General features: G+C 35.0%; 3 protein-coding genes and 1 long non-coding RNA gene across 4 annotated transcripts; all 4 read right to left on the bottom strand.

Annotated features, from left to right (window-relative positions):
* Positions 1–944: 944 nt before the first annotated feature.
* On the bottom strand, positions 945–2,548 carry LOC25488886 (F-box/kelch-repeat protein At5g26960). Its single transcript, XM_013604041.3, has one exon. The coding sequence runs from the start codon at positions 2,460–2,462 to the stop codon at positions 1,230–1,232; it is 1,233 nt and encodes a 410-aa protein (XP_013459495.1). The 5' UTR covers positions 2,463–2,548; the 3' UTR covers positions 945–1,229.
* Positions 2,549–5,861: 3,313 nt separating this feature from the next.
* LOC25488885 (uncharacterized) lies at positions 5,862–8,946 on the bottom strand. The gene is made up of 3 exons (XM_024779686.2): positions 8,791–8,946; positions 7,194–8,122; positions 5,862–6,327 (listed from the first exon to the last, which is right to left on the bottom strand). Exons 2-3 carry the CDS (start codon positions 8,118–8,120, stop codon positions 6,322–6,324), a joined length of 933 nt encoding a protein of 310 aa, XP_024635454.1. The 5' UTR covers positions 8,121–8,122; positions 8,791–8,946; the 3' UTR covers positions 5,862–6,321.
* A 657-nt stretch (positions 8,947–9,603) lies between these two features.
* Positions 9,604–16,996, bottom strand: LOC25488884 (stomatal closure-related actin-binding protein 1). The gene is made up of 13 exons (XM_024778071.2): positions 16,813–16,996; positions 16,231–16,519; positions 16,022–16,150; positions 15,148–15,240; positions 14,497–14,637; positions 13,836–13,904; positions 13,158–13,241; positions 12,478–12,658; positions 11,044–11,160; positions 10,843–10,901; positions 10,371–10,505; positions 10,051–10,200; positions 9,604–9,945 (listed from the first exon to the last, which is right to left on the bottom strand). The coding sequence occupies exons 2-13, from the start codon at positions 16,498–16,500 to the stop codon at positions 9,901–9,903; spliced, it is 1,473 nt and encodes a 490-aa protein (XP_024633839.1). The 5' UTR covers positions 16,501–16,519; positions 16,813–16,996; the 3' UTR covers positions 9,604–9,900.
* Positions 16,997–24,180: 7,184 nt separating this feature from the next.
* Positions 24,181–24,831, bottom strand: LOC112419785 (uncharacterized). Its single transcript, XR_003009836.2, has 2 exons — positions 24,677–24,831; positions 24,181–24,568 (listed from the first exon to the last, which is right to left on the bottom strand). It is a non-coding gene; the product is annotated as an uncharacterized lncRNA (long non-coding RNA).
* Between the last annotated feature and the right edge of the window lie 1,179 nt (positions 24,832–26,010).

Here is a 26,010-nt window from a genome sequence, read left to right as displayed (position 1 = left end):
ACATCCCAAAACTAAAGAATTGCATATCCATAAACAATAACAATAACCGAAAGTGTGGAGTGTGGACAAACAAACTTAATCAATAAACAATGACCGAATCTCTTCGAATTTGTGTTTCGGCGTAACACAAATTCACAAAACAGACTTGTGAGGTGATGATTCTCATCACTTATAAACACATATTTAAATTATCTTTTAACTGATTTGGAACTCTTTTAACACCCCCTCATATCCAACACTATTGACTTGGTGCGTAAAAACAAATGATGGGTAGCGTGATAGCGAAAATCTGATAACAAATAATCCAATACTCCCTCCGTCTTTAAATATAAGCAAAATTGACTTTTTAAATTCATTCAATTAATGATGTATGTGGTTCATAATATGAACCACATACATCATTAAATGAATGATTCTAAAAAATCAATTTTGCATATATTTAAAAACGAAGTGAGTAGGTCTTAAAATGAGTCTGATACCATCTTAAAAACCATTGTTGATACTAACACAACTACACAAAACAAACTTATAATGTGAAATAACACAACTACACAAAACCAACTTATAATATGAAAATTGTCGCTACTTATAAACAAGGATCGAAACCATCTCTCAAACTTTTTAAAGAATGGCAAAATTACACTTTTAGTCTCTTAATTTTATTTTAGGTAACAACTTAGTCCTTTATCTTTTTTTCATTTCAATTTTGTCCTTTTGATCCATTTACATATGAATTTTTAAGTTCAAAATTCATGATTTTATTTTCTTATGGTCTTTCAGTCTTCAAATCTATGATCTTTATCTATACTTGCATAAGAATATTTAATTTAAAGCTTGAAAATGTATATGAAAATGGACAAAAAGGATCAAATTGAAATTAAAAAAAAAAAAAGATAAAGGACCAAACTGTTATCTGAAATTAAATTAAGGGACTAAAAATGTAATTTTGCCATAAAAATCATTAACAATAATAAATGTGAATAATTTTTTATCCATATTGTTAAAAGAAGAAAAAATTAAAGATAACATCATGAACAAGACAAAACAAGCCAATCACAACGAATGCTTATTCCCAAAGATAAATTAACCAATCACTTTCTTGCAAAGGAAGGGACCACAACCACGAGCTTAGATTAGATACCCTCCTACTCCTATATCCTATGATGAGCTTTGTTTCACGCACCATTGTCTGCTGGTCTCACTACACACACACGTACGCTAGTCCACTTTCAACATTCCACACCCACATATGCGGCGCGTCGATACACCTCCGGCAAATCTGCTCCTCTCTCCCACTCTCCGGTCACACAATCATACACCAAAACAAACCCATCTCTTGACTTCACACACCCACCAACTTGGATCAACATCACCTTACCTCCCATTCCCACGCAACTAAACCTCATTCTCGTGTGGACTCTAATCGGCGACCGCATTGGCGGGCTTTTTATCCTACACCATTCACCAAACGCGCCACCGCCACCGTTGCATTTTCTTGTTGCATCAAAACTCCAAAAGGAAAGCTCCACCGTATGACTAGTCAACATGTATATTTTCCCGGCTACGGCACAAGCAGCCACCACACAACCTCCACCGGGCACCGCTCGACTCTTCAGCCACGTACGTCCCTCCACTTCAAACAAGTCCATTGAGCTTGCATACGCTGCGGCGTGAGTCTCACCTCCCAAGCTAGCGCGTGAGAATTCATTTTGCTCCAATGCGCCAATTCTCAACCCGCCAATCACGTAAAATATTCCATCCCATGAAGCTCCAATGCAACCGTATCTCTTCCTCGGCGCGTGCGCTACCACGCTCCAACTATTTCTAACAGGATCATACTCCTCGACCGTGGCTGTCTTCGAACCTCCCCCTGCGATGTAGATTTTTCCAGAAACAGCCGCCATTGCAAATTTCTTTCTTGGGGATATCATGGCGGCGCGTGGGGTCATTTTTCCCGTCCATGTGTCGTAAACCACAGTAGCATTTCTTCCGACAACGAATATCCTAGGACCAATTGAAGCAAGGCGTGCTTGAGATAAAAGCGAAACAGCGTCGTAGCAAGGGAGGAATACGGCGGGGCTCCAAACGCCGTTGAGGAGAGTTGCGGTGGAGAATCCAAAATCGGTGGCTACAAGAGCGATGACTGTGTGGTGAAGGAGGTGGAGACGGCGGCGGAGGTCGGAGAAGTCAGACGAGTGGAGGAGGCGAGACCAGCGACGGCAAACGAGGGAGAGAGAAGGGAGGGAAGAAGGTGGAAGACGAGAGAGGAAATCTAAAACGATGTCGTCTGGGAGGGAGGATATTGTGGTGGCTTGTGTATGGGAAGTAGTGTGGGGTTGCGGTTGTGAAGAAGAGAGTTTTATTGTGGTTGTTGTTGTTGTTTCATGAGGATTTGGGAAGCAAGATTTCATGAGCCATGTGAAATGACGAGAGTTGCAGGTTTCTTTGTGGGGACTCCTCATTTGGTTGAAGCAAGAGAGAAAGAGATAGTGAACCAATGAGGAAGCTGCCACTCCTAAAAATGGTGGTTCTTTCTTTGCATTAGATTTTTTATTTGGATATCACTTTATTTTGTTTATTTATTCAATAAAAAAAATGAAAAGAAAATTAGAATATGAGATAATAAATCAAGTTGATGTATTTTTATTTTTTTCAAAACTATGACCCAAAAAACAAAAGTTAAATTACATTAGGAATCATTTAAGTTTGAGGTTTTTTAACAGATTGGTTCTTTAAATTATTTTGATCATACATAAGTCTTTAAGTTTAATGTTTGTAATAGATTAGATTTTAAGTTATTCTGGTCACACATAAGTCTTTTAAGTTTGTAAACGTTTTCAATTTAATTCTTCTGTCACATCATCGTTTTGGTTAATAGAAGGACTAAATTGAAAATATTTACAGACTTAAATGACTTATGTGTGACCAAAAAACTTAAATGTTTAATCTGTTATAAACCTCAAACTTAAAGGACTTACGGTGTAATTTAGAAGAAAAAAAATATCAACTTTGTTTTGGAGGATAAATGAACTTTTTAATTCCTTTTCTTATATTCTTTTTTAGTTTCAATTGCATTCTTTAATGTTGTTACCATGTTTAGTTATTTTTTTATGGTCTTGGACTTCTAACATCTCTATTAGGAGTAATGATACATAGACATCCTTAGGTGGCAATACACCCCTTGACACCCACATAAAAATCTGACATGTGTTCATGTGGACCTCACACAAGCACACTTTCTCTTTCATCTTCTCTTCTCTCTTTCTAGTGCATGAGGTGTAGAAGGATGTATGAGAATAAATGGTGTCTATGTAACATTTTCCGATCATTAATCTCTATGTTGTTCCTATCCGTCTATCGTCCCTCGTCAATCTCTTTATCAAAGAAGTTATTGAAGTCCTTAACTCCATGAAACCTTTCAAGGCCTAGCCCTAATGACTTTCGATGCATCTTATTTAAACAATATTGACACATGATGGGCGTCTAGGTGGTGACACCTTGAACCTTGTCCATAACGCCTTTTGCTATTACCTTTAAAACCCTTCCCAAAAGTGGACCTCCTCACGGTCTCAAAGGAACTGAGACTTATAAGTCTCAGCAACACGATATAAAAAATTATTTCCAAAGTCTTGGTTAATTGTTTTTCCCCACCTTGATAGCGTTATTGGTCCTTGCGAAAGAAGTTTTGTGCGAGGTAGCGGTACTTATTACAATGTTGTTATCTTGCAGTAAATTGTTCATGACATGAGAAAGTCCAATAAAAAGGATGATGTTGCTTTCAAACTTGATTTAGAGAAAGCTTTTGACAAAGTCAATTGGGATTTCCTCAAGGATTGCCTTAATGACTTTGACCTTTCCTCATCAATAATTAAGCTCATCATGCATTGTGCAACCTCTTCCTATTTTTTCTCAGGTTTCCACCTTTCGAAGTCTAGGGATTTCTACTCGACAGGTGTTCCTCGTACGAAGATCAACTGTCTGACCGCTATATCCAAATCTTGAGCACCACTTTTCTTGATAACTATCTTGGTTTTCCTATCCTTAAATGTAAAGCAACTAAAAGTCATTTTAACTTTATCACTGTGAATATGCAAACTAGATTGCCTTCTTGGAAGGTTGGATCTTGCAACCTCAATTATGTCTTTCATACCTTCATACTACATGCATGTTACTTGGCTTCTTCAAAATATTTGTAACATCATTGATAAACCAAATTTATACTCAGTGATAATTGAGGGAGCTTGTTGTGCAAATGTGACTAGCACTAGGTTAGGTTAGTGTTAAAGCTCATTCTCAAAGTTCTCCACATTCTAGTTCATATCAACTGCAATTTTTTTTTTTTTTTTAGAGAAGTGAAGTGCAATGATTAATTGTGATCAAAATTATCCTTCTCATTCTTAATCCAAAATGGCTAATATTGAAGACAATTTGATGTGGAAATTTAAAGTAGAAAAAGAAGAACAAGAGTTGAATGAAAATGAAAAGAGTTGTTGATCTCTTGTTGATCATGGTTAGGGAAGATTATTTAAGGTGCCCCATTATCTCATGGTGTGATTCACAAGCTGCAAGTTCTGAAAGAAGTTCACATGCTTGAAAAATAGTTCATTCAATGGAAGTTTCTTTTGGTTTGGTTCCTTACAAAGAGGTTAAATTAATTAAACTTTTTAGATTCATGTTGGATAACTTGTTTATTGCATTACTTAAGTTTTACTTTTCACATATGTACGTGATTCTGCAAATTTAATCATGGTCAATGTTTTATTAAGAAAATAAGTAATTAAAAGTTTAATCATAATCAAAGTATACAAAATAAAATAAAATAGATGAATATTAATTTTAAGGTCTTGTTAACCGGTGCCTCTGAAGCACGGGTTAAGGAATCCAAAAATAGAAAAATTGTATTGAAAATATAAATTGTTACTTTTGACCAACTAATTTTCACACCACTTTTCAATAAAATATTACTTCTTTTAGCTACTTAACTAATGTCCCGGAGACACTGTTAACCTTAATTTTATAACATGGAGTGTGCTCGTGATCCAGCTGTAGTCGAAAGTTTCACATCAAAGACTGAACTTGATAATGAAATATGATGACATGAATAATGATAATAACATTGCATTGTGCTGTGACCCCATGTGTCTTCACAGAAAACAAATTCCAGATCTAAGAACAGTATATCAATTGCAATGTGAATTTGTTTTCTTCATTTTGAACATGCATGCTTAATTTTTATTTTTTTTCTTTTCAGAATGCAATTTTTTTAATTTTATTTGGCATTTGGTGCGTAATTAGATCGGCTTTTTTTAGGGACACATGGCATGTGATCCACAAATGAAGGAGTTGAAGAGAGGAAATGCTTTTTAGAAAATGAAATAATTGTGAAAGGTGAAAACATTGAATTCATGATCCATTGTCTTCTTTATAATTCCAAGCCATTAGAGTTTGGTCTTTAAATGTGTTTTTCGTTAGCCATTTTAATGCATAAAATTAGCAGCTAAAGATATGCATAATGATATTTTTGCAATGCCAATATAACTAAGGACTATAATGACACTGTTTCACACATTTATATATCAAAATGACATTTACTCCTTTGAAAGGAGTTAAAGGAGAGTAATTGTTAGTCTCCTTTTCTGGATTGAACCTAGAGTATAGGAGATTTATTATTAGAATACTAAACTACACCTATTAGAGACAACAACCCACCAAAACTCACCTCCGTCTCAACAAAAGGAGACATTAAAATTTCAAAGGAAAATGTTAACGAGTGCTCCTGGGGCATTCAGGGGCACTCTTTAATTTAAAACTACGAGTAGTACACTTATCTAGTGAAACATATGGCGTAGGTAACAGATTTGTGCAGTACAGTTAAAATATGTAACATATCATATATTAAAGTTTGAATAACTTCTACAGATTACACACTATTGAGTATTACGATCAATTCGACAAGACAAAGCAAACAACAACCCTCCCTCAAAAAAAGAAATAAAAGAGGCACAAACCAACACACAATGTTCATCTAAAACCCGTGACAAGGTAGTGCTACGAGGATGTCGTGAACTTGAACATGAATCACGTACTCAAAACACGAACCATGCTCGAAGAAGAGTGAAATCCAAAATGCAACTGATATTCACAATGAACGCTGACAGGATCATCTATTTCAAACGTCACAACTTGATCTCTCAAGATGCACAAATGGTTATCAGGTTTAGAAGTGATGCCTCTAAGTTCAGGTCCATTTTACTTAACTTTATAATGGATCTAAGCAGTAAATATAAGAACTGATACTGATAACTTGCTGCCACTTATTCCTCAATCCTGCAAAAGATCACAGTATTAAAATTTCACATGTTTTCATCTTGTAAAAAATTTGCATTCATCTTCACAGATATTAAATAGACAGGCTCCGATGGAAACTTGTGAATGATAATGAAGTGAGAGATAGGCACACAATTTTTACACGATAAGTTTAGTCAATTAAGTAAAAGAAATGTGTTTCGACATCCTGAATTTTGGTTTTTGCTTTTGTAAATTATTCGTATTCTTTTAATCGAAGGCCTCATACCACAGATTATTCGATAAATCTATTTTATGTTTCAAATTAAGCTGGGAAAAAGTACAAATTTATTTGATTTGTTCCTTAACATAACTAAATTGTCAATATTGAAACTCTGCTAGACAATAATTTAAAACTCTAGAATCAAAGTAAGCCCCTGAAGTAACAAATATAGTAACAATCAAATTTCTACAAGTTAGGGGTGGCATTAGTTATACCGGTGTTGTCGATGGTGGATGGAAGGAGGCCAAAAATCCACCATATAAACACAGCATTGCGGCCTAGAGCCGCCATGGAAGGCATTCCTTCACAAATTGGCTATGACAATTGTCAAGAGAACTACCACGTTATTCCGCCATAGCGACCATTTAACAATGCTGAATAATATTATGATGAATACGTCAGAAAGAAGAACATACTACCATCAGAATTTGAAAAACAACATTCTGAGGCACAAATGCAAGATACTAGTGAGTCGATTAAATTTATTACTATCATGCTTGGTCATGACATACTAGACAAGTTTCAGTCTCAACAATGAAACATAAACATGCATATGCAATTATGCATACACACATAAAAAGGAGTAAGAGCAAATAAGCAACATAGAGTAAAGAAGTTAGCAAACCTCATCATCGTCTCCACCATCTTCCTTACTCTTCTTGAGACGGGTAGTACCGCCTTCTTTGCTAATAGGCAATTTCATTGCTCCAAATGGTGTGTCAACATCAATATGTCCTTTCATAGTGTATCCTGTACCTTTTCCTCTCATCATGTCCCAAAGTGCTGACCCAAAATCCTTCGGCCTGAAGGTAATTGGAATATCAATGGAACTAATCCCACCTTTTTCAATTTTTGCAGACTTTGCAAGATCAGCACCTCCAATCCTATCATCACCAAGCCATACCTCATAATCAAGAGCATTGAGTCCCAAGTCAAAATCATTCTTGTTATCCAACTTCAAATGAAGAATAGCAACGGTCTCTTCAAAAGAGAAACTCTGAAACTGAATTTTCTCAAGATCAATATCAGGCTTGTATGGAATTGGGATTTCTCCGGTTTTTTCCAAAGGTATAGTGATCCTTCCAATCACAGGAACATCAACTATGAGATCAACCTTCACCTTATAAGGAATGATACTTCCTGGTTGAATATCGGCATATGTATTCTTTATGTCATCATAAATCAAAGTAACAGGAATTTTCACAGTCTCCTCTCCATGTGCATGAATTGTACCGGAATCCGGTATTAAACCCGAAACTAGCTTCCTCCCATCACTCTCAACCAAATAGTTAATATCAATTAGGGGAATTGGCACCGGATTCGGATTCTTTATGAGAATATCAACAACAAGATCTGCTTTTTCAAGATTAATTTTAGGAATGTGTATCGCCGAAACATCTGCAGTTGGTTTCCCAAACCCAACTGTTTCCTCAATCTTCTCTCCAATGTCCTGAATGAAACCCTTCACTGTATTGAGAAATCCACCCTTTCCATCATCTTCCTTTTGTTCTTCACCCCTTTTCACTATTTCTGGTTTATCCGATGTCGACATCTCTACATAGCAAAGGGTAAATCAAATTAGATATTTTTTTTCCTTAGCCCCGTGGTATGAAGCACATACACTTTTCAGATTAAGTTTGTTCCGGTGTCGGACACGCATTGTGTCCGGTGTCCGACAGCACATATTATTACACTGAATTATGTGGTTTTCTTAAATTATTAGGGGTGTCAGCGTCTCAGTGCCCGTGTCGTGTCTGGTGTCCGTACCCGTGCTTCATAAGTGGCCAACATATACTCAGTTAAAGACACACGGGTATGGGGGACGGGTTCAAATCAGGGTCTACACATAAAATGTCATCACAGTCAAACCACTAAATTGTAACAACAGGAGATGAGATTAGACAAAAATCCAATCACAATAAACCAAATGAAAACAAAGTTAACTTTATTCATAAGAGGTTGAAGAACCATAGAGAATATAGATCATTCATACAAACACAAACAGGTCAATCATTCATAATACAAATTTTACATGACCAGTTTAAGAAAACATTACAATTAACAATTTTACCTATGTGGTTTTCCAGTAGAAATCTCTAAATGGTGGGAAAACTTAATCACAACAAAACTTAATCAATGATCACAAAAGTCCAAAACAACCATGGTGGGAAAATATAAATCAAAATAACATTGAATGAATTAGAAATAGCAGAGAGAAGTACCTGGTAGATTGAAATGAAACTGAGAGAGAGAGAGAGAGAGAGAGAGAGAGAGAGATCAGAGAGGTGCTTAAAACAGTAAAGAACAGTGGGAGATCAAGATTATGAGAGCCATCAGTTCATTGACGGCCCAGATTTTGCCACAAGTATCTAGGACTAGTGATAGCCGTCCATTTGAGTTCTTAAATTTTTTTGGTTTAATTGAAATTTTGGTCCTTTTATTTTTCAAATTTTTATGGATTTGTTCCTCTATTTCTAAAATCTGATCATTTTGATCATCAATATATTTTTGAAGTATAAAATTGGTGATGTGATTTCTTTTATACAAAATATGATCTGGCGATCGAAAAAGATAAATTAAAATTATTAGAAAATTTCTTTAAAAACTTTATTTAAAATGTCATATTTGATAAATCTAGTTTCTCATCCTTCATCCATAAAAAATAGTGATAAATCTAGTGATTTAAATGATTTTCACGTCTATTTAGTTTTTCCTTTCATGGTTTCATCGTCTTAGTGCGATGTTGTGAGGTCATGGCCAACCAGATATTCAGATTTAGCCCCCTTCCACCACATGCGATCACCGCCAAGTCCTCCCTCTCCGAATCTTCAAAACTCGCCGCACTATGCTTCATAAAGGAGTGGCTGAAGAAATTTTGGTACAATAAGAAGGACATGATCCAACCGAAGCTTGGATCATGTCCTTTAAGAGTATTCCAATCCTTGAAGTATACATTGCACTTGAAAGTAAATCCACTATCACTCATAACAAGTAAATCCATTGGAAAAAATGCAATGCAGAAAATTCTGACAGTATTTGGATCAATCAATCAATAAAAAACCATCAATTAATACCTCAAACACTGAACTTGGCTTTCACCAATTCCATAATTGGTAAACTCTAAAACTTTCATCAACTATCACTCACAAAGGCTAACAAAAAAAATGCCCTGGTGTTGGTGAAAGAAAATTATATAAAGGAATTCAGACCACAAGGTATGATTCTATAGCACAATAAAAAGGCATATTTCACTTTTACACACACTTGTAATACAACAAGAGAGGGAAACTCAAATAATTACAGTCGAGAACGTAATATTCAAGTAAGTCCCGTCATGTTTCTGAAGAAGTTCTGTGATCTGGACCGGCTAGAACAATCTGCAAATAAGGTATTGGAAATTTAGCGACGGAGACATGAATGCTAAAATCCTAACAAATATTGCATTAGTTTCAATCTATTGTAAATAGTTTAGAAAGACATACATTACAGTCAAATGCAAACCTCCTTGCAAGCATGATAGCTGCATTCCTTTCTCTCTCTGATTCAAAAGCTAATACGAAAGAGAGTCCTTGCTTTGGTTGCCAAAATAGTGCCTGCGCCGCAGCATTGCCACCTCCTCGAACTCCACAAAGCTGAAGAAAACAAGAGAGAAAAAGCGCCACAACTAAGTATATGACAACAAGCAAGAGAGGGAAAGGAAAATATCAAAATGGTAGACCGCCGAAAATGTTAAAAACAGTATTTATAATAACAGGCTAAATAAAGAGTTATCCAGAATTGACAGTTACGACAGTTGAAATACCTGCATTGAACTCGAATAGAATTCTTTGGCAATTGTTGTTTTCCCTTTACAAAGCTTCATTCTCATCTTACCCACATTAAGTATATGAATAGATTCAGTTGAATGATGTGAGTCATTTGTCTGGGTTACAACCACCTGCAAAGTATTCAATATAACTATTATTATCGTCACTTGAGACTTTTCAAATTTGATATAGTGAAATATTGAAAAATCAAGACACAATTACAATTTACCAAAATTAGACACTAATTGAAGGTTTACGATAAGACTAGAGGGACAAGCATGGATGGATCCATATACAAGAACAAGTGATGAATAAACGATGAAAAATAGAGACATAACAAGCTATGAATGATAAAGCTTATATAACATCTCAATTAATTAAAATCATAAACTTATATTGATGCTTTTGCTAATTATAAGAGGGAAAAAATGATAGAACAAAAAAGTTAAAAGGATTGTAGTGACATACATTGAATTCAGTGTCATGTTTTCGAACAAGGGCCTCTACATAGTTTCCCAAACCAGCAGCTGAAAACAAATAAAAACTCAGTTTAACCTCAACTTGATTGGACAGAAAAACAGGTCCATTTCTTTGAATTGAAGCAAATACATAGAAGCAATTATTGTTGACTACTTAACCAAAAGTGCATGAACCAGCATTGTAGCAAACCTGGTTCAATTGGACCGGTGGTTGACAATGTGATCTGCAAGCCTTCTGAAATAATACCAACTTGCAATATGCGTCCAACGTCAAAAGGTTCTGGGGCATAAACTGATTTGGTAGCTCCTGAGAACACAAAAGCCTTGTTACATAAAAGGAAAGGAAAAAAATAAACAAAACTAACTGATATGGCATCAATAACAATACATATCCTTCATAGTGCATCACCAGGGTATTTATAATAATGTGGACCAACATATTTGAGCAAGTTAATGGCACATCGTTTTTTTTTTCTCATAATGCTTTATAAATTGAGAAGGCTTATCCCACAAGGCGGAATTGGCTACATGAATCGAACAACATCATAATGTCTCCTATAGGTGTTTTCGGTCTTCTGCTACCTCTAGTGATTGGACTATCCTTCATCTGATTTACTATCCTTACTAGGGAAATTTATTTTTGAAGCAGATAGAGAAAACCGTATTATGATCTATGCCAAACAAAGTTAACATGTAAAGTAACAAACATGTAAGTTCATGAATAGGTGAGATTCAGAGCTCCCAACCTCCTGGAATACTGGAAAGCATATGGCATTATAATTGACTCTGTTTAAGGGACTCACAGTGTGTGCTCGTCAATGGCAGTTTTCTACTCATTGCATCTAATAGTACAAACCAGACAGAGAAGCGCTTCAAGGTATATATTCCATTCGGCTAATTCAAAGAATTTGGCCGATATGACGGAAAGTATAACTCCTCTTTGGAGCAATTATATATTTTGTTCGACATAAAGGGTGTATTGGCTAGGTTACCTTTTCTTTTTTCTTTTTTCAATTTCAATATTAGTGTTGTTTATAAGAGGTACCCTGATAGACACAAAATGATGTGTACATGAATGCATATTTTATTTCCTACTAATTTTTTTTACTAATAGTTGTATTATAGCTAATTATATATTACGTATGATGGTACATTGGATCAGTAGCGATTATTTACTAATAATTTATGCAGTCCTTATGAAGAACATCTTGAGGCAGTTGATAGAATACTCAGATATTTGAAGGTCACTCTCGGAAATGGTCAAGTTTTTAAGACTGGTGAAAGAAATGTGTCTATCTTTACTGATGCAGACTGGGCAGGTCCAGGTTTAGTCACAGGCAGAAGATCAACCTCAGGATATTGTACCAATGTCTAGGAAAATCTTGTGACACGGAGAAGTAAAATATAAGGAGTTGTGCAGAAGCTGGGATTACGGCTATAGATTAGGGAATTCGTGAAGGATTATGAATCTACCCAACCACAATATACCAGAGGTAGATAAAAGTAGAAATCATGAGTTCAATGATGGATACCCAACTGACTCGCATGAAGACCCTTGAAAAGCAAAAAAGATACCTTCAAAAGCTATTCACCAAGGAAAGTGCAAAACTTTAGGAAGATATACCTGAAATAAGTTCCTTTTTGGCACTTTCGGGTGATACTCGATACCACTGAATTGAACATTCTGAAAGTTCGGGGGCATTATTGGAGCAAGGTTGAATTTGCAAATACGAGCCTAATGTTTCAGTCCCTTCTAATTCATATAAATGAGGAACATTTTCCTCTCCTTTCTTTTCCCTTGCCAACTGAAAAGTGAAATGGAAGAAAATCAGTGATAACTTAGAATGGAAGACAATTATATTATTCCTCAATTTAATAAAACAAACATATAATTCACTTCAGTTCAGATGGAAGAAATGATTAAAAAAGCACAAGAAATAACCATGTAAGAGCTTCTTCAAAGATCATCCCAACTCCATATCTCACATTACATCTTTGTGGAAGGAGTATGGAAGATTCAAATGTTTTGCATATAAAGTGATACCGAGTAGGCTTAAAAAATTTAAAAGAACGAAACATGTATGCAAGACAGTGGGAGTACAATATCACAAAAACAGCTCCTCAAACTACCCAACTGAACACCAAAATATAAAACCACATCGATGTTACCCAATATAAGATTAACTAAAGGATAATGTTGAAGAAAATAACAATGCCGAAAGTCTTGTATTGTACATCAAAATTGTAAATATTTCATAATTAAAATCAGAACCTCTTCAAAATGGCATAACATGATAGGCATACCTCTTTTTGGAGTCGAAGATAATGTCTAGACTTTTCTGCAAGTTGAGTCCTTAATGCTTGAAGCTCGTGCTCCATATCCATAACCTGAAAGTCAATCAGAAATCAATTTATTGAATTTCCTCAAAATAATGATAAAAAAGTCAATATCATAGAAAAATGACGAGACAAAAAAAGTAGTGGAAAGAAGTGTATTTCAACAAAGGAGAAGAATATCAATCATGCACACAAAAAAACTGCAGCCAAAATCATAATATTTTTCCCTGAAATGCTCCAATTCTGAATCCATTATACACCTTCTTAGATGCAATATCTTGCACTTGCACTGATTCAAATTAGTTATTTAGTTTTGAAAGATATCAGCGGTCATACATCATTAGACCTGCTAAGTAGCTATTACTGAAAGCAAGCAAAACAAACATATCAACATTTGAACTCATAAACAATAAACAAATATGGCACTGTCATGACGGTCGAGACAAATCAAACTTCCTTAACAAAAAAACAGAAAAAACAAGGCTTGAAAATTCAAATCAAATGTACTTCATGTACTGCATACGTATGTACACAGTATTTTTCCTAATGATTTCATAACCAAAGAGAGGTAGGGTCAGGGAACTACAACCACGAACAAGAGGATGTTTCAAATAATAATAATGATTGATAAATGATGAGAGATACCTTGCTCGGCTGATGCAGCATTTTGATTCTTCGAGCCTCTTGAACCTCCTTCATTAATTGTTCCAGGTCCTGCAGATCCCACAGAACTAAACTTTATTAAAATAATTTTTTCTCAGTCGATGTCGATACAACACGAAAATATCAATCGATACATCACGGAAATATCAACCGATAACAGTTACACTTTCTATTCATACAACCAGTATTTTGATTATTGAAGAGTCTTTCTTTGTTTAATTTTCTTGTGAAAATATTTCTTAACAGAGAATATAAATAATGAAAAGGAAAGAGAGTCAAGAATGATTAAATACACATCACAAATGATTAAACACCCATGCACTAAAGCACTAGATAAGCAATACAATTATTAAATTTTATGGAAAAAGGTCCGTAAAAAGAAACGAATTCATCCAACTGCATACTACCACAAATTCTGACATCTTTGTTTTATCCTAAAGAAATCTTTAAACAGAAACAAGAGAAATTGCTTGTAAGTTTTATGAACAGGTCACTGATTGTGTTTTAACACCCTTGACTAAGTACTGTCCAGCCAACAAAACTAGATCATACATGAGTTTTGAAATCCAAATGGAGTTGTTAACTAGACCCTTCTCTATGTTAAAAATGGGGAAAACATAAATGACAAGGAAATAAAATGAACCTGGTTTCCTGAAGTTCGAGACATCCTCTCATGCTCTTGAAGAGCCTCCTCCACTCTTTGAACTGCTGCCCGGGCATTATCTATTTCAAAACGAGCAAACGCTCTTTCCTCATATACAAGTTTCTTAGCATCTTCAGAAGCCTACAAATGAATCTAGATACTCAGCCTTGGAAAAGGAAATTTCTTTGTAAAGCCAAGTATAGAGGATTTTAGTTGAAAAAGAATCCATTTCACAAATAGGAATTAAATATTGAAGTTATCTTCAATGTAAAGATCAAATAAAAAGGAAGCAAAAACTAGACAGCCTAATAGATCAATAGACAGATTAAAGTACTGCAACACGCAGCATTCATTGTATATGCACTTCTATATGTAATAATTACAAATTTGCTATCTATTGATCATTGCAATTGCAAATACTTTCCGATTATTCAACTCTTTCTTTCAACTCAAAATAATACGCTTCTCAATTTGTGGCAATGTGCAATTTGTGATGCTTTTGGTTGAAGCTGAGTGCTTGCAGGTTATGGAAATCATGATGCTTCAATTTTTTATAAGTGTGAATGTTGATCTTGTTCTGTTTTCAACTACCGCAGTCATATTTGTGCTTCTATCACCAAAAAAACAAGAGATTGAAGAAGTTAACATCACCTGCTTAAGAAAATTTGTTAGCTTTTTCACCTCAGCCTTCTCTTGTACTAGCTCCCCTTCCCTATGAGTTAACTGAACTGCAAGGGCTTCAACCTGCAGATTGAACACTACTGTATATGTTACAGTTGATTAAAGATTGCGTAAGCACAAATAAACTAATGGAAAAAATATTTTATAGAAATTTTAGTTTTTTCACTAAATATTCTATAGAAAATTGTAGTATTATATACATGAGAAAACTGTCCCATTATTCATTCACAAAGACTTTTCATTACATCTCTCCTCATCCATTCTCCCATAATTCTACTCTGTCTCCATCAATTCCCTTGTGAGTGTCCCCCACACCCCCACCCCACCCCTAATTACAAGTTCTTTGAAATCACGCTGGAAATGTTTGTTAATACAACAAAGTTATTACGAAACACATTAATGTTTAAAGAACAATGACACCCTAAAATGCTCCATAGTCACCAAATGTATCAGAATCTCTTAAAATGATGACATAACTTGCTTTTTGCTAGAACATCACATAATGAAATATAAATATTTGATGTACCAAGCAGCTCCACAGAAGGCCATGACTCGTATATGAGACCTCTAGCAACATGGCATTGGTTGTAAAGGGCACTCAACTGTCCAGATATACCACAATCAATTAAGACTATCATGACTCTTAGAAATCAGGTTGGGCCTAACACAACTCCACTAAACCGGCTTGTGAGGTGAGGATTGCCCCCATGTCCAGGCCATCTTTTGTTCGATGTGGGACAGGGACTCTTTAACAATGACAATGCAGAACAAATACTCACACATTGGTGCCGAAACAAGGCACTGCAAGCGAGATTATCATAGAAGCATAGGAAATAGAACTAACCAAAGAAATAGCTTCGTGTACATCATCCTTATTTCTTCCCGTCACTCGACCTTTTAAGGATTCCAACCCATCTCGGAGCTTCTTTAAAAGAACATGCTTCTCTAGTGAAGCTGCTTCTCTAAGTTTAGCCTGAATCCCACAATCAAACAATAAGGACATTGATTATTTCAATTTGGAAAATTAAAAACCAAAAAGAAAATGTGTATGACCTCTTCAGATAACTTAGCAGCAGCTGCCAAACCCTTCTCAAATTTACTCGCAAGGTCGCGAACTGAGAGACGTTTCTGCTGTTCCAACAGCTGTGCAGTCTCACGTGCAACAACCTCCTTCATCGATAGCACTTTCGGGTCATCCATGATCTTATTATTAGATCCAATTTGATAAGTAGGAAATCGAAGAGAAGCGAAAATTACATCGGCTGATACCACGTCCTTATGCATCATCATAGTGTCACCAAAACTGTGGGTCACCCTTGTCATTTTTGGCAAAGTATTACCTCTGCAAATCACAAAAATGAAATCTGATTCATATGCAAAAATAATGATAGTAGGCAGATTACAATTTACAATGAATTTTACATTCATACCATAAGAAAAAAGAAACATTCACTCACACAGTCACACATTTATGTATAAACAGAAGAAAATATTTATCAAATTCAGAAACTAATAAATTGAGATATCATTAGTCCATTCTACCTAACCATCAAGCTTATTAACAATGTTACTAATAAATAAATAAATAAATAAATAAATAAAAGAAGAAGAAGAAAAGACAAAGGTTAAACTTACAGTACAGATGATGGGTAGTTAAGGTTGAGATTCTATGATGAGAAGTGGTTGTTCAAACTTAGTTATGCACCAAGAAGGTAGCAGAGAGAGAGAGAGAGTGTAGTAGAAGAAAGATGATAGTTTTGCTTTTTTGAAAGGAAAAAGAGAAGGAAAAGAGAATACCGCCCCAGTCCTGGTCCCTCAACTGGTGGTTTAGTGTTATTAACGTTTTCAGCTGTATTTTATTATATTCTTTCGAATTCGTCTCACTTTCGACCCTGCATATTATCATGCATTGTTTTTAGGGATATACTTGGGTCGGCTTGATACCAAAATCATATATGATACTCTAGTTTGGGTGATATAAAATAACCGCTCATTGTACTATTGAGTCGATTTGGACAAATTCATTAATTTATGTTTTGGATCGGGTAGTGGGGTTACTCAAATTATTTTTCTAATTTTGTTGTTAATATTAAATTAATAATGGTGAGTCCTCGTATTTTTTCTTAAAAATTACTCAACTTTTTTAAAAAAAAATTGTGTAACTTATTTTCACTATATTTTAGCGTTATAAAATAATAAATGATAAATCAAATAATAAATTTTATCATAAAATACTTACAAAAAAACTAAAGTTGCATTACACAAGGCTATATTGAAAATCAAAACATGTTAGAGTTTCAAATTAGGATGTTGCACTTTTTTCTTATTTTGAAAATTATATCGGCTTATGACCAAAACTTTATTTTTAAAAGATTATGACCAAAATTTTTGGTATTCTCCTTCTTCCATATGAAAATAAAAATCAAAATGTTGACATTATTGGGTAAGTGGGTTTATTAGGTATGAGTCTGGTTTTACCTGAACCTGTAATTTTTTATGGGTTTTTCATTTTTAAAACCATATACTCACCCAATAATCCAACCCACTTTTTTTTTTAGCGGATTTTCTAGATTGTCCAAACCCATGTACACCCCTAGCTAACCCAATGATAACTTAAAGTTAGGTTAACTTTCATGTTTTCTAGAACTAAAATATTATAATATAAAAAATATATATTTTGTTGATAACAAAATCACATTTTTAATTAACACCTATAAAAAAATTACTTTACAAATACAAATAATAGCTTCAAAATGGTAAATCCCTCCACAACCAAATTACATTTATAATCATTTTTTTTAACAAGTCAAAATGAGATATATTAACAAAAAAAAATCTGCTCCATAGCACAAGGAGGGCATAAAGAAGCAGAACAAAATTACAACATTCAGTCCTTAAAGTTCAGATAGAGAAAAACAACGGTCAGCCAATCCCAAACAAACAAGGGGTTGTTGCCACCACATATGGTAACCAAATGGAAAGCTACATTTTTAGCTTTCAACCACGCTAGAGAAGTGGATTTTACCTTTTCCATAAGTTGCATGATTGATTTAACATTAGTAGAGAACAACCTATTATTTCGTTCATTCCAAAGAATCCAAATACAACATAGCCAAATCATGTGTAAGAATGAACGGCGAGAAGTGTACCCTCCTGAAGAATATTTGAATTTATTAAAATGCTCCATGACATGTTGAGGTTCCACAAAATACACACCTATCCAAGTCTTCACGAGTTGCCAAACAGAACCAAAAGTTGAACAATGTAAGAAGATGTTCTGTTGTTTCATTTTGGCCACATCCTTAAACACACAATTGAGAATCAATGGGAATAACACCACGACACAATAAATCATCCTTTGTAGGCAATCGGCTGCGGAAAAGTTGCCAAGCACATATAAACACCTATAGAGGAACATTATTATGCCACACCGCTTCCTAAACGACATCATGGTCGTGAATGTCCTGCCTCATGAGCATTTGATACACACCACGAACTGTATAGCCATCTTATGCATTCGGGCACCAAATTCAAACATCCAGACTAGAAGGGTCCTGCAAAGACACGTTAGCAAGTAAAAGCTTAACTTCCCCCACTAACTTCTCCTCCCACGCCAACAACCAACGCCTCCATCCCCACGCCAACAACCAACGCCTCCATCCCCACGCCTCCCCTTCCTCTCCCCACCCTAAAGCATGCATCTCTCCCACCGTAACGTCCTTGTTAGTGGACAAATCATACAACCTCTTAAATCTCTCCCTCAACGACACCGACCCTACCCAATAATCCGACAAAAAAATGTAGAAAAACCATTACCTACACGCTTCAAACCAACTCCCACCCTTAACTCCTATTCCCTCCTGAATTTTCACAATCTCACGCCACCAGGCTGACCCCCTCCTACCTCCATCTTTAAGGCGCCCTCTTTCCTCCCCATACTGGGAGGACATGACCTTAAACCACAGACCATCCCTATCTACGAGACACCTCCAACAACACTTTCTTAATAACGTTATATTAAATTCATGCAATCTCCTTACCCCCAAACCACCAATCTCCTTCTTCATGCATATAGAATTTTAGTCAACCCAAGAAATTTTCCTATTATCCTCACCCCCACCCCAAAATAATTGTATTAAAATAGATTCAATGGAGGAGAATATACCTGCAGGAGCTCTGTAAAAAGAAAGGGCATAGAGAGGCAATGAAGACATGACGGGTTTTAGGAGAATCAAGCGGCCACCGAAAAACAAATTTATGCTCTTCCAATCAGACAGTCTAGCCTTATGCGATCCATAACAGGTTCCTAGAAAATCAAGCGTCTAGCATCACCACCAATGGGGAGACCAAGATACATAAAAGGAATACTCCCTATTTTGCAGGATAAAACAGTGGCAGCTTCATTCAACCAAGACTCATCCACGTTAATACCAACCAACATACTCTTATGGTAATTTACATTCAAACCAGACATATCCCCAAATAACATAAGAATCGCCCGCAAGGCTCTAACATTCGCCCAACTCTTAGTACCTAAAAATAATGTATCGTCTGCGAATTGCAAGTGAGAGAGCATAGTTGCATTGTGCGCCCCAACTGAGTACCTAGTAAATAAATTCACAATCACTGCCTCAGTCATCAAGACGTTCAAATCTGCAGCTGCAATGAGAAAGAGAAAAGGGGATAACGGGTCACCTTGTCTCAACCCCCTCTTCAATTGGAACTCTTCAGTAGGACTCCCATTAACCAAAATTGAAGCGGTTGTTGTACTGACACACTCTTTCATCCACTTGCACCACAAAGTTGGAAACGCCATCCTTCCCATACCATCATCCAAGTACCCCAATCCACATAATCATACGCCTTCTCAAAATCTACTTTAAACAATAATAAATCTTTTTTCATCTTACAGGCCTCATCAACCACCTCATTAGCTATAAGAATGTCGTCAAGAATTTGTCTATCCTTTACAAAGGCTGATTGTGACTCTGAAATAACGGTACCCATAACTTTTCTCAACCGGTTGGCCAAGACCTTCACCAAAATTTTATACAAGCACCCCACTAGAGCAATGGGTCGAAAATCATTCAGGTGTTGAGGGTTATCAATCATAGGAATCAGAGCAATGAAAGTACTATTGATTCCTTTAAACAGACGACCGTTGTGATGAAACTCATTAATAAATCTCATAATATCACTTTTCAAATCCAACCAGAAGTCTTTTATAAAACCCAAATGAATACCATCCAGTCCAGGACTCTTGAAACTATCACAGGTCCACACCTCAACCTTCACCTCCATCTCACTAAACGGGTAAGTCAAAAGAGTACCTTCAGCAAACGATAAGCTACGAAATTGTAAATTATCCACCCGAGGTGGAATTATGTATGGCGCTTGAAAGTGGTCATAGAAGTGATTATAAACCGCATCCCGAACATTACAAACGCCCTCCACCAGATTATCACCAACCAGAATAGATGAAATAACATTACTACGGCGTCTGCCTGACATGATAGCATGAAAGTATTTAGAATTTGCATCCCATTCGCGAAGCCATAATAACCTGGATTGTTGCCATGTGATGCTCGCGTTTGACCTGGATAAAGACTTAAGGTCGCTTGTCATGTTATGTAATTCAACCACTTCCACTTATGATAAGACATTCACCTCTCCCCTCGACTCCATCACGTCAATCTGAGATTTTAAAGATTGAATTATGGCTGGTAAATTCGTAGTGTGTGTTAAATGTCAATCTTTAAGAGCTGATTTTAGTAACTTCAATTTTTCCTTCACAACATATCCCCCCCCCCCCCCCCCAACCCTCCACAATAAAAGATTGCCACTTTGAACGAACAAACTGATGGTACCTTGGTAAATCCAACCAACATTTCAGCATGCGGACCGGCCTTGGCCCCCAATTCTCCTCATCAACTGATAAAACCACTGGACAATGGTCAGACAATCCACGTAATGGTGCGACTTGCAAAGAATTTGGCCACTGAGAGCACCACTCTTCTGATAACAAAAAGCGATCAAGGCGACTCATAGAGTTTCCATCCCCTTTGTACCAAGTAAAATTACGACCATGAAGTGGGAGTCCACCAACAGATTATTATCAATAAAGTCATTGAAGGGATCACAATCCAAGGAACGAATAGCAACCGCCCTCGACCGCCTTTCCTCCATATTCCGAACCGCATTGAAATATCCACAGAAACAAATATTTTTTCCCACTAAATGTTGCATGTAAACAAATAAAGCATTCCATAATGACTGCTTAGCTCCATTATCACAAGGTGCATAAATATTGAACAAGTAAAATTCATCATTATTATGAATAAATCGACCATGAATGATTAAAACATGCTCCATACTAACCGATGACCAAACCTCCACCGCAGACGAATCCCACATAGTTAACAAACCTCCCGACGCTCCCTCTGCCGGGCGATATTGATGGGATAAAATCACAAGTGCACGGTTCTTTCGAAATAGTAAAAAGAGAGTATCGTTCCAATAGGGAGTTGTTTAATTCAATTAACTTTAGTTGATGATTAGAGAGAGTTGAATTTGCAAAGTTGGGGTTTTTTAACGGTTGAAAATAATATTAAAAGAGAGCCTTGGGATTATTGGTTCGTCATGGCGACAAATGTAACGCGCTCTTTGTTTATTTGATTATTTTTATAGAGTTTAGAGTCTATTATATGATTTATGTGATTTAATGATTATGTGGTGTGTTATTATTTTATTAAGTGGCCTTATTTTATTATTTAATAGAATAAGATTTGAAAATAAAATAAATATTGAGATGAGGAGCTGTTTTGAGAATTTAGAAAGTTTAGTGGGATAAGAGGAAATAAGATAAAATAGATGGGAAGAGATAAATAGGAGAGACTAGGGTTAGAAAGTTTTCACGTGAAACTGCTTTTGGAAAAGGGAGAACCAGAGAAGATAGGAACCAAGAGAATAGGCTGCCAATCAATAATTCTAAGGTAAGGGTGGGACTAATATTCAATTATCTTAAGTCATTGATTCTGAAAATTGTATTTAACTTGTTGTAGCTTTAGTTTTGAGAATTTGGAATTAGGGTTAAAAGTGATGAATTGAGGATTAGATGATGGAAAACTGTTAGATTGATGTAGAAACTGTGTACAGACCTTAGATAATCCATATGATGACAATTGGGATCAGTTTAAAGGTTAGAACCATGAGATTATGTGTATTTTTGAGAAAATCTGCATTCTGCCCGAGCTGACATTCATCGCTCGCCTCAGCGAGCAGCTTGCCTCACCTCGCGAGTGATGAACTTCATCGCTAATCAAAAGTTTACAATCAAGACGGCTAAATTATAGGGATAAGAATAAAAGCTGATATCATAAAGATGTAAACAAAATATTTACATAATCGGAATAAAGAAAACTAAATCAGGGCAGCAACTCAAGAAGAGAGAAGGGGACTACTAATCACAGCCATATGATGCCTTTGAAACTTAGTTTTGTGGTGCATATTTTAGACGCGCAGATTAACAACTAATAAATATTTCTTTAGTATAAATTTGTCGCATTGGTAGATATACACCAACATGTTTAAGCGACAGCCCTTGACTTTTATTAATTGTCATTGCAAATGATACAGTCAAAGGAAATTGTTTTCATTGAAACTTAAAGGGAATCCTGACATCTAAAGGCGATATAGATAGCCTGGATACAAAAACCTGATCACCAACATTACTTTCGGAAATGACCCTCCCCTCAATGGCGTATCTTCCCATCTTAGTGATAACCAATTTGGTTCCTTTGCATAATCCATATCGTGTATCTATATTTCTCAACAACATAACTGGCACACCAACCTTTAACCTTAATTTGTGATTAGGCAGTCCATAAGTAGTGATGGTGTTGAGGAATTCGGGTGGATGAACATCGTCAATATGATCACCGTTTAAGTTACGATGAATAGGTGAATCATAACTCAAATAAACCTTCTCCTCACTTGGAACCATGTCCAACATATAGCCGTTGATCTTCTCAACTATGGAATGTTTTGTTGTCAATATAGCTCTATTTTAAAAGTAACTAATGTCTGCCACTCATGCTCTCCAAGATGTTTGGTTAAAACGGTAAAATTATGGTTGAAACAGTAAAATTATGCAATAGGGTTTAGGTTAAAATTAGGGCTTACAGATTAACTTTAATAGATAAGAAGATTAATAACTAGACCACCGACCCGTGCTGTCGCACATGCCATATTGCAGTATATATGAGAATAATGTATATCAAATAAAATAGTTGATGTTAAGTTGTATAGTTCAATTAAATCAAGTACATGATTTAAAACATAAATTATGAAATAACTTTATAGACTCGTCAATCCACATGTCTATTAAAAACCACGAAATAACCGGATAGATTTAGAATACTGAAATGAGAAACTTACAAACAAAAATAAATCATATTTTTATATATGATAATATGATTAACATCTTTAGCATGTTGAATTTTAATGGGCTAGTTTACCTTCTTAAAAAAACTTCAAATGAATTTCATTTTGAGTATATAGCAAGAAGAGTAAATAGTTTTTTTTTTTGAAGAAATTAAATTAACCCACGTAAATTGGCACCGGAAAGAAATAGTGGCTTAATTGAACTTATTTCAGCGAAGTGAGAAGTTTCAAACAAACCTGCATATGGAGATGTCCTCCTCTTCTAATTTGTCGTTACTAATTCAAATATATTATGTGGAGGAAGTACGATCAATGCACATATTCCATTCAACAATGTAAATGTAATGCATCCAAATTTTAAAACTGTAAAATATATATGCAATTTTAGATAAAACTACTACTTGCAGCGATTTGTCAAAAACAAAGGTTTTTTGAAGAAAACAAAATCATATATGTTTTACTTGCTGATTAAAAAAACTATATATATTTAGAAACTGAATCACATTCATTTAAAAAAGAAACAGCAGAATCATATAGAATATGAAGGAAAAAAAATAGAGATCCACAAAGAAGCAGTAACAATACTTCATTTTCTTGGAATTAAATTCACATATTACAGATTATAACGTTATTTTCATTGAAATTGAAGAACGAATTAGGGAAACAACAATAGAAATAATAAATTCAAAGTGGTGGTCACTATCTTAGAAGAATAGCGTGCAGTGAGAAGAACAGCGCCGTCGGTAACGACCTTGGTGAGAATCATCTTCCTTGCTGTGTTTTTTATTGGTTGTATTTTGTTCCTTACCAAACATAATTTGTTCACAATGCTGTAGATATTATTATTTGCACATTAAAACACAAAAAGATTCACGCTGAAATGTGGTTGTGGTTGCGATGAAGGAGGTTTGGCCGGAAACGATGGTGTGCTGCGATCTGAAAAGCTCATCTAAACAAATTGTGAAAGAGGGGAACAGAGAAAGAGAGGGAATGAGAGATGAAATTAACACACACAAATAGCAACAACAAAATACGTAACAAAGCATAGAAACCTAACCTGAAACACCTGCGATGGATAGATTCGGTATGGAAGAACCGACAAAAACTGGAGCAAGAAATAAAGTGTTGAAATAAAGATTATCTGAAAGAAAACTATTTGTTTTGTTCAAAAAAATAGGAGTGATTTGTTTTGTTCAGAAAAATATGAGGGATTTGTTTCATTCAAAAGAATAAGAGATTTCTGCAACAACACTCACCGCCCTTTTATATTAGAGTAAATTACACTCCCCTCCCCTCAAAGATGCTTGAATTACACTTCCCTCCCCTCTTAAGTTAAAATATACACTCCCCTCCCCTCTTATTCAAAACATATTAGAAAAAATTTCACCCTGCTCCCCTAAGAGAAGCTTGAATTACATCCCCCTCCCCTCTTATGTTAAAATCTACACTTTACTCCCTCAATATTCTTTTTTATTATTTCTAATAATTGAGCAAAAAATAATAATTTAACACACTTAAAAAAAAAATAGTATTGCGAGTCTATTTTAATATAATAAAAAATTGAATGCATATTTTTCGTTATTTTTTATTCACAATTTCATTAACATGTAGTTTTAAACCCTATTATAAAATATGAAACAACCCAAAACAAAATTAAAATATGTGGAAAATTACTAAAATCATTAAAGCATGATTATTTAAAAGTTAATTTTATACTCTAATTTATAAAATCAATAGAAATATATTTAAATTTAATTATCATTGACATTTAAACTATAAAGAAATGAATTAATTTTTCTTAAATGATGATTCAAAATTAATATATATTATAAGAGTATTTATTTATGTTCAAATAGATTAAAGTGTAGTGCATATTTAATTATTAAGGGAGGAGTTTGTAATTCAAACATCTTATATTGGAGGGGAGTATAACTTTTAACATAAAAAAAATATTGAGGGAGTAAAGTGTATATTTTAACTTAAAAGGGGAGGGGAGGGGAGTATAATTCAAACATCTTTGAGGGGAGGGGAGTGTAATTTACTCTTTATATTAATGGTGTTTACCTCATCACTTAAATTGCATTATTTAAACATTACTCCCATGATGTACGAGAAATTCACTACCAAATCTTATTTATCTTATCGTATATTTCATAGTACACAAAGCAATATTATACAAAAACAACACTGTACATGATTTTCCCTAAAAAAAAACAATCACCGAACATGATTCATACACTATCATGTGAAAATTATATCATAATAAAAGTTGTTACAAGGAAAATATAACAAAATAATAATAAAAATTATTACAAGAATAAGATAAACTAATAATAATAAGATTGTTACAAAAATAATAGAGTAAATTACATTCCTCCCTTAAAGATGTTT

Source organism: Medicago truncatula, chromosome 3 (genome assembly GCF_003473485.1).
Source record: "Medicago truncatula cultivar Jemalong A17 chromosome 3, MtrunA17r5.0-ANR, whole genome shotgun sequence".
Classification (NCBI taxonomy): Eukaryota; Viridiplantae; Streptophyta; class Magnoliopsida; order Fabales; family Fabaceae; genus Medicago; species Medicago truncatula.
This window is presented reverse-complemented; position numbering and strand designations above follow the sequence as displayed.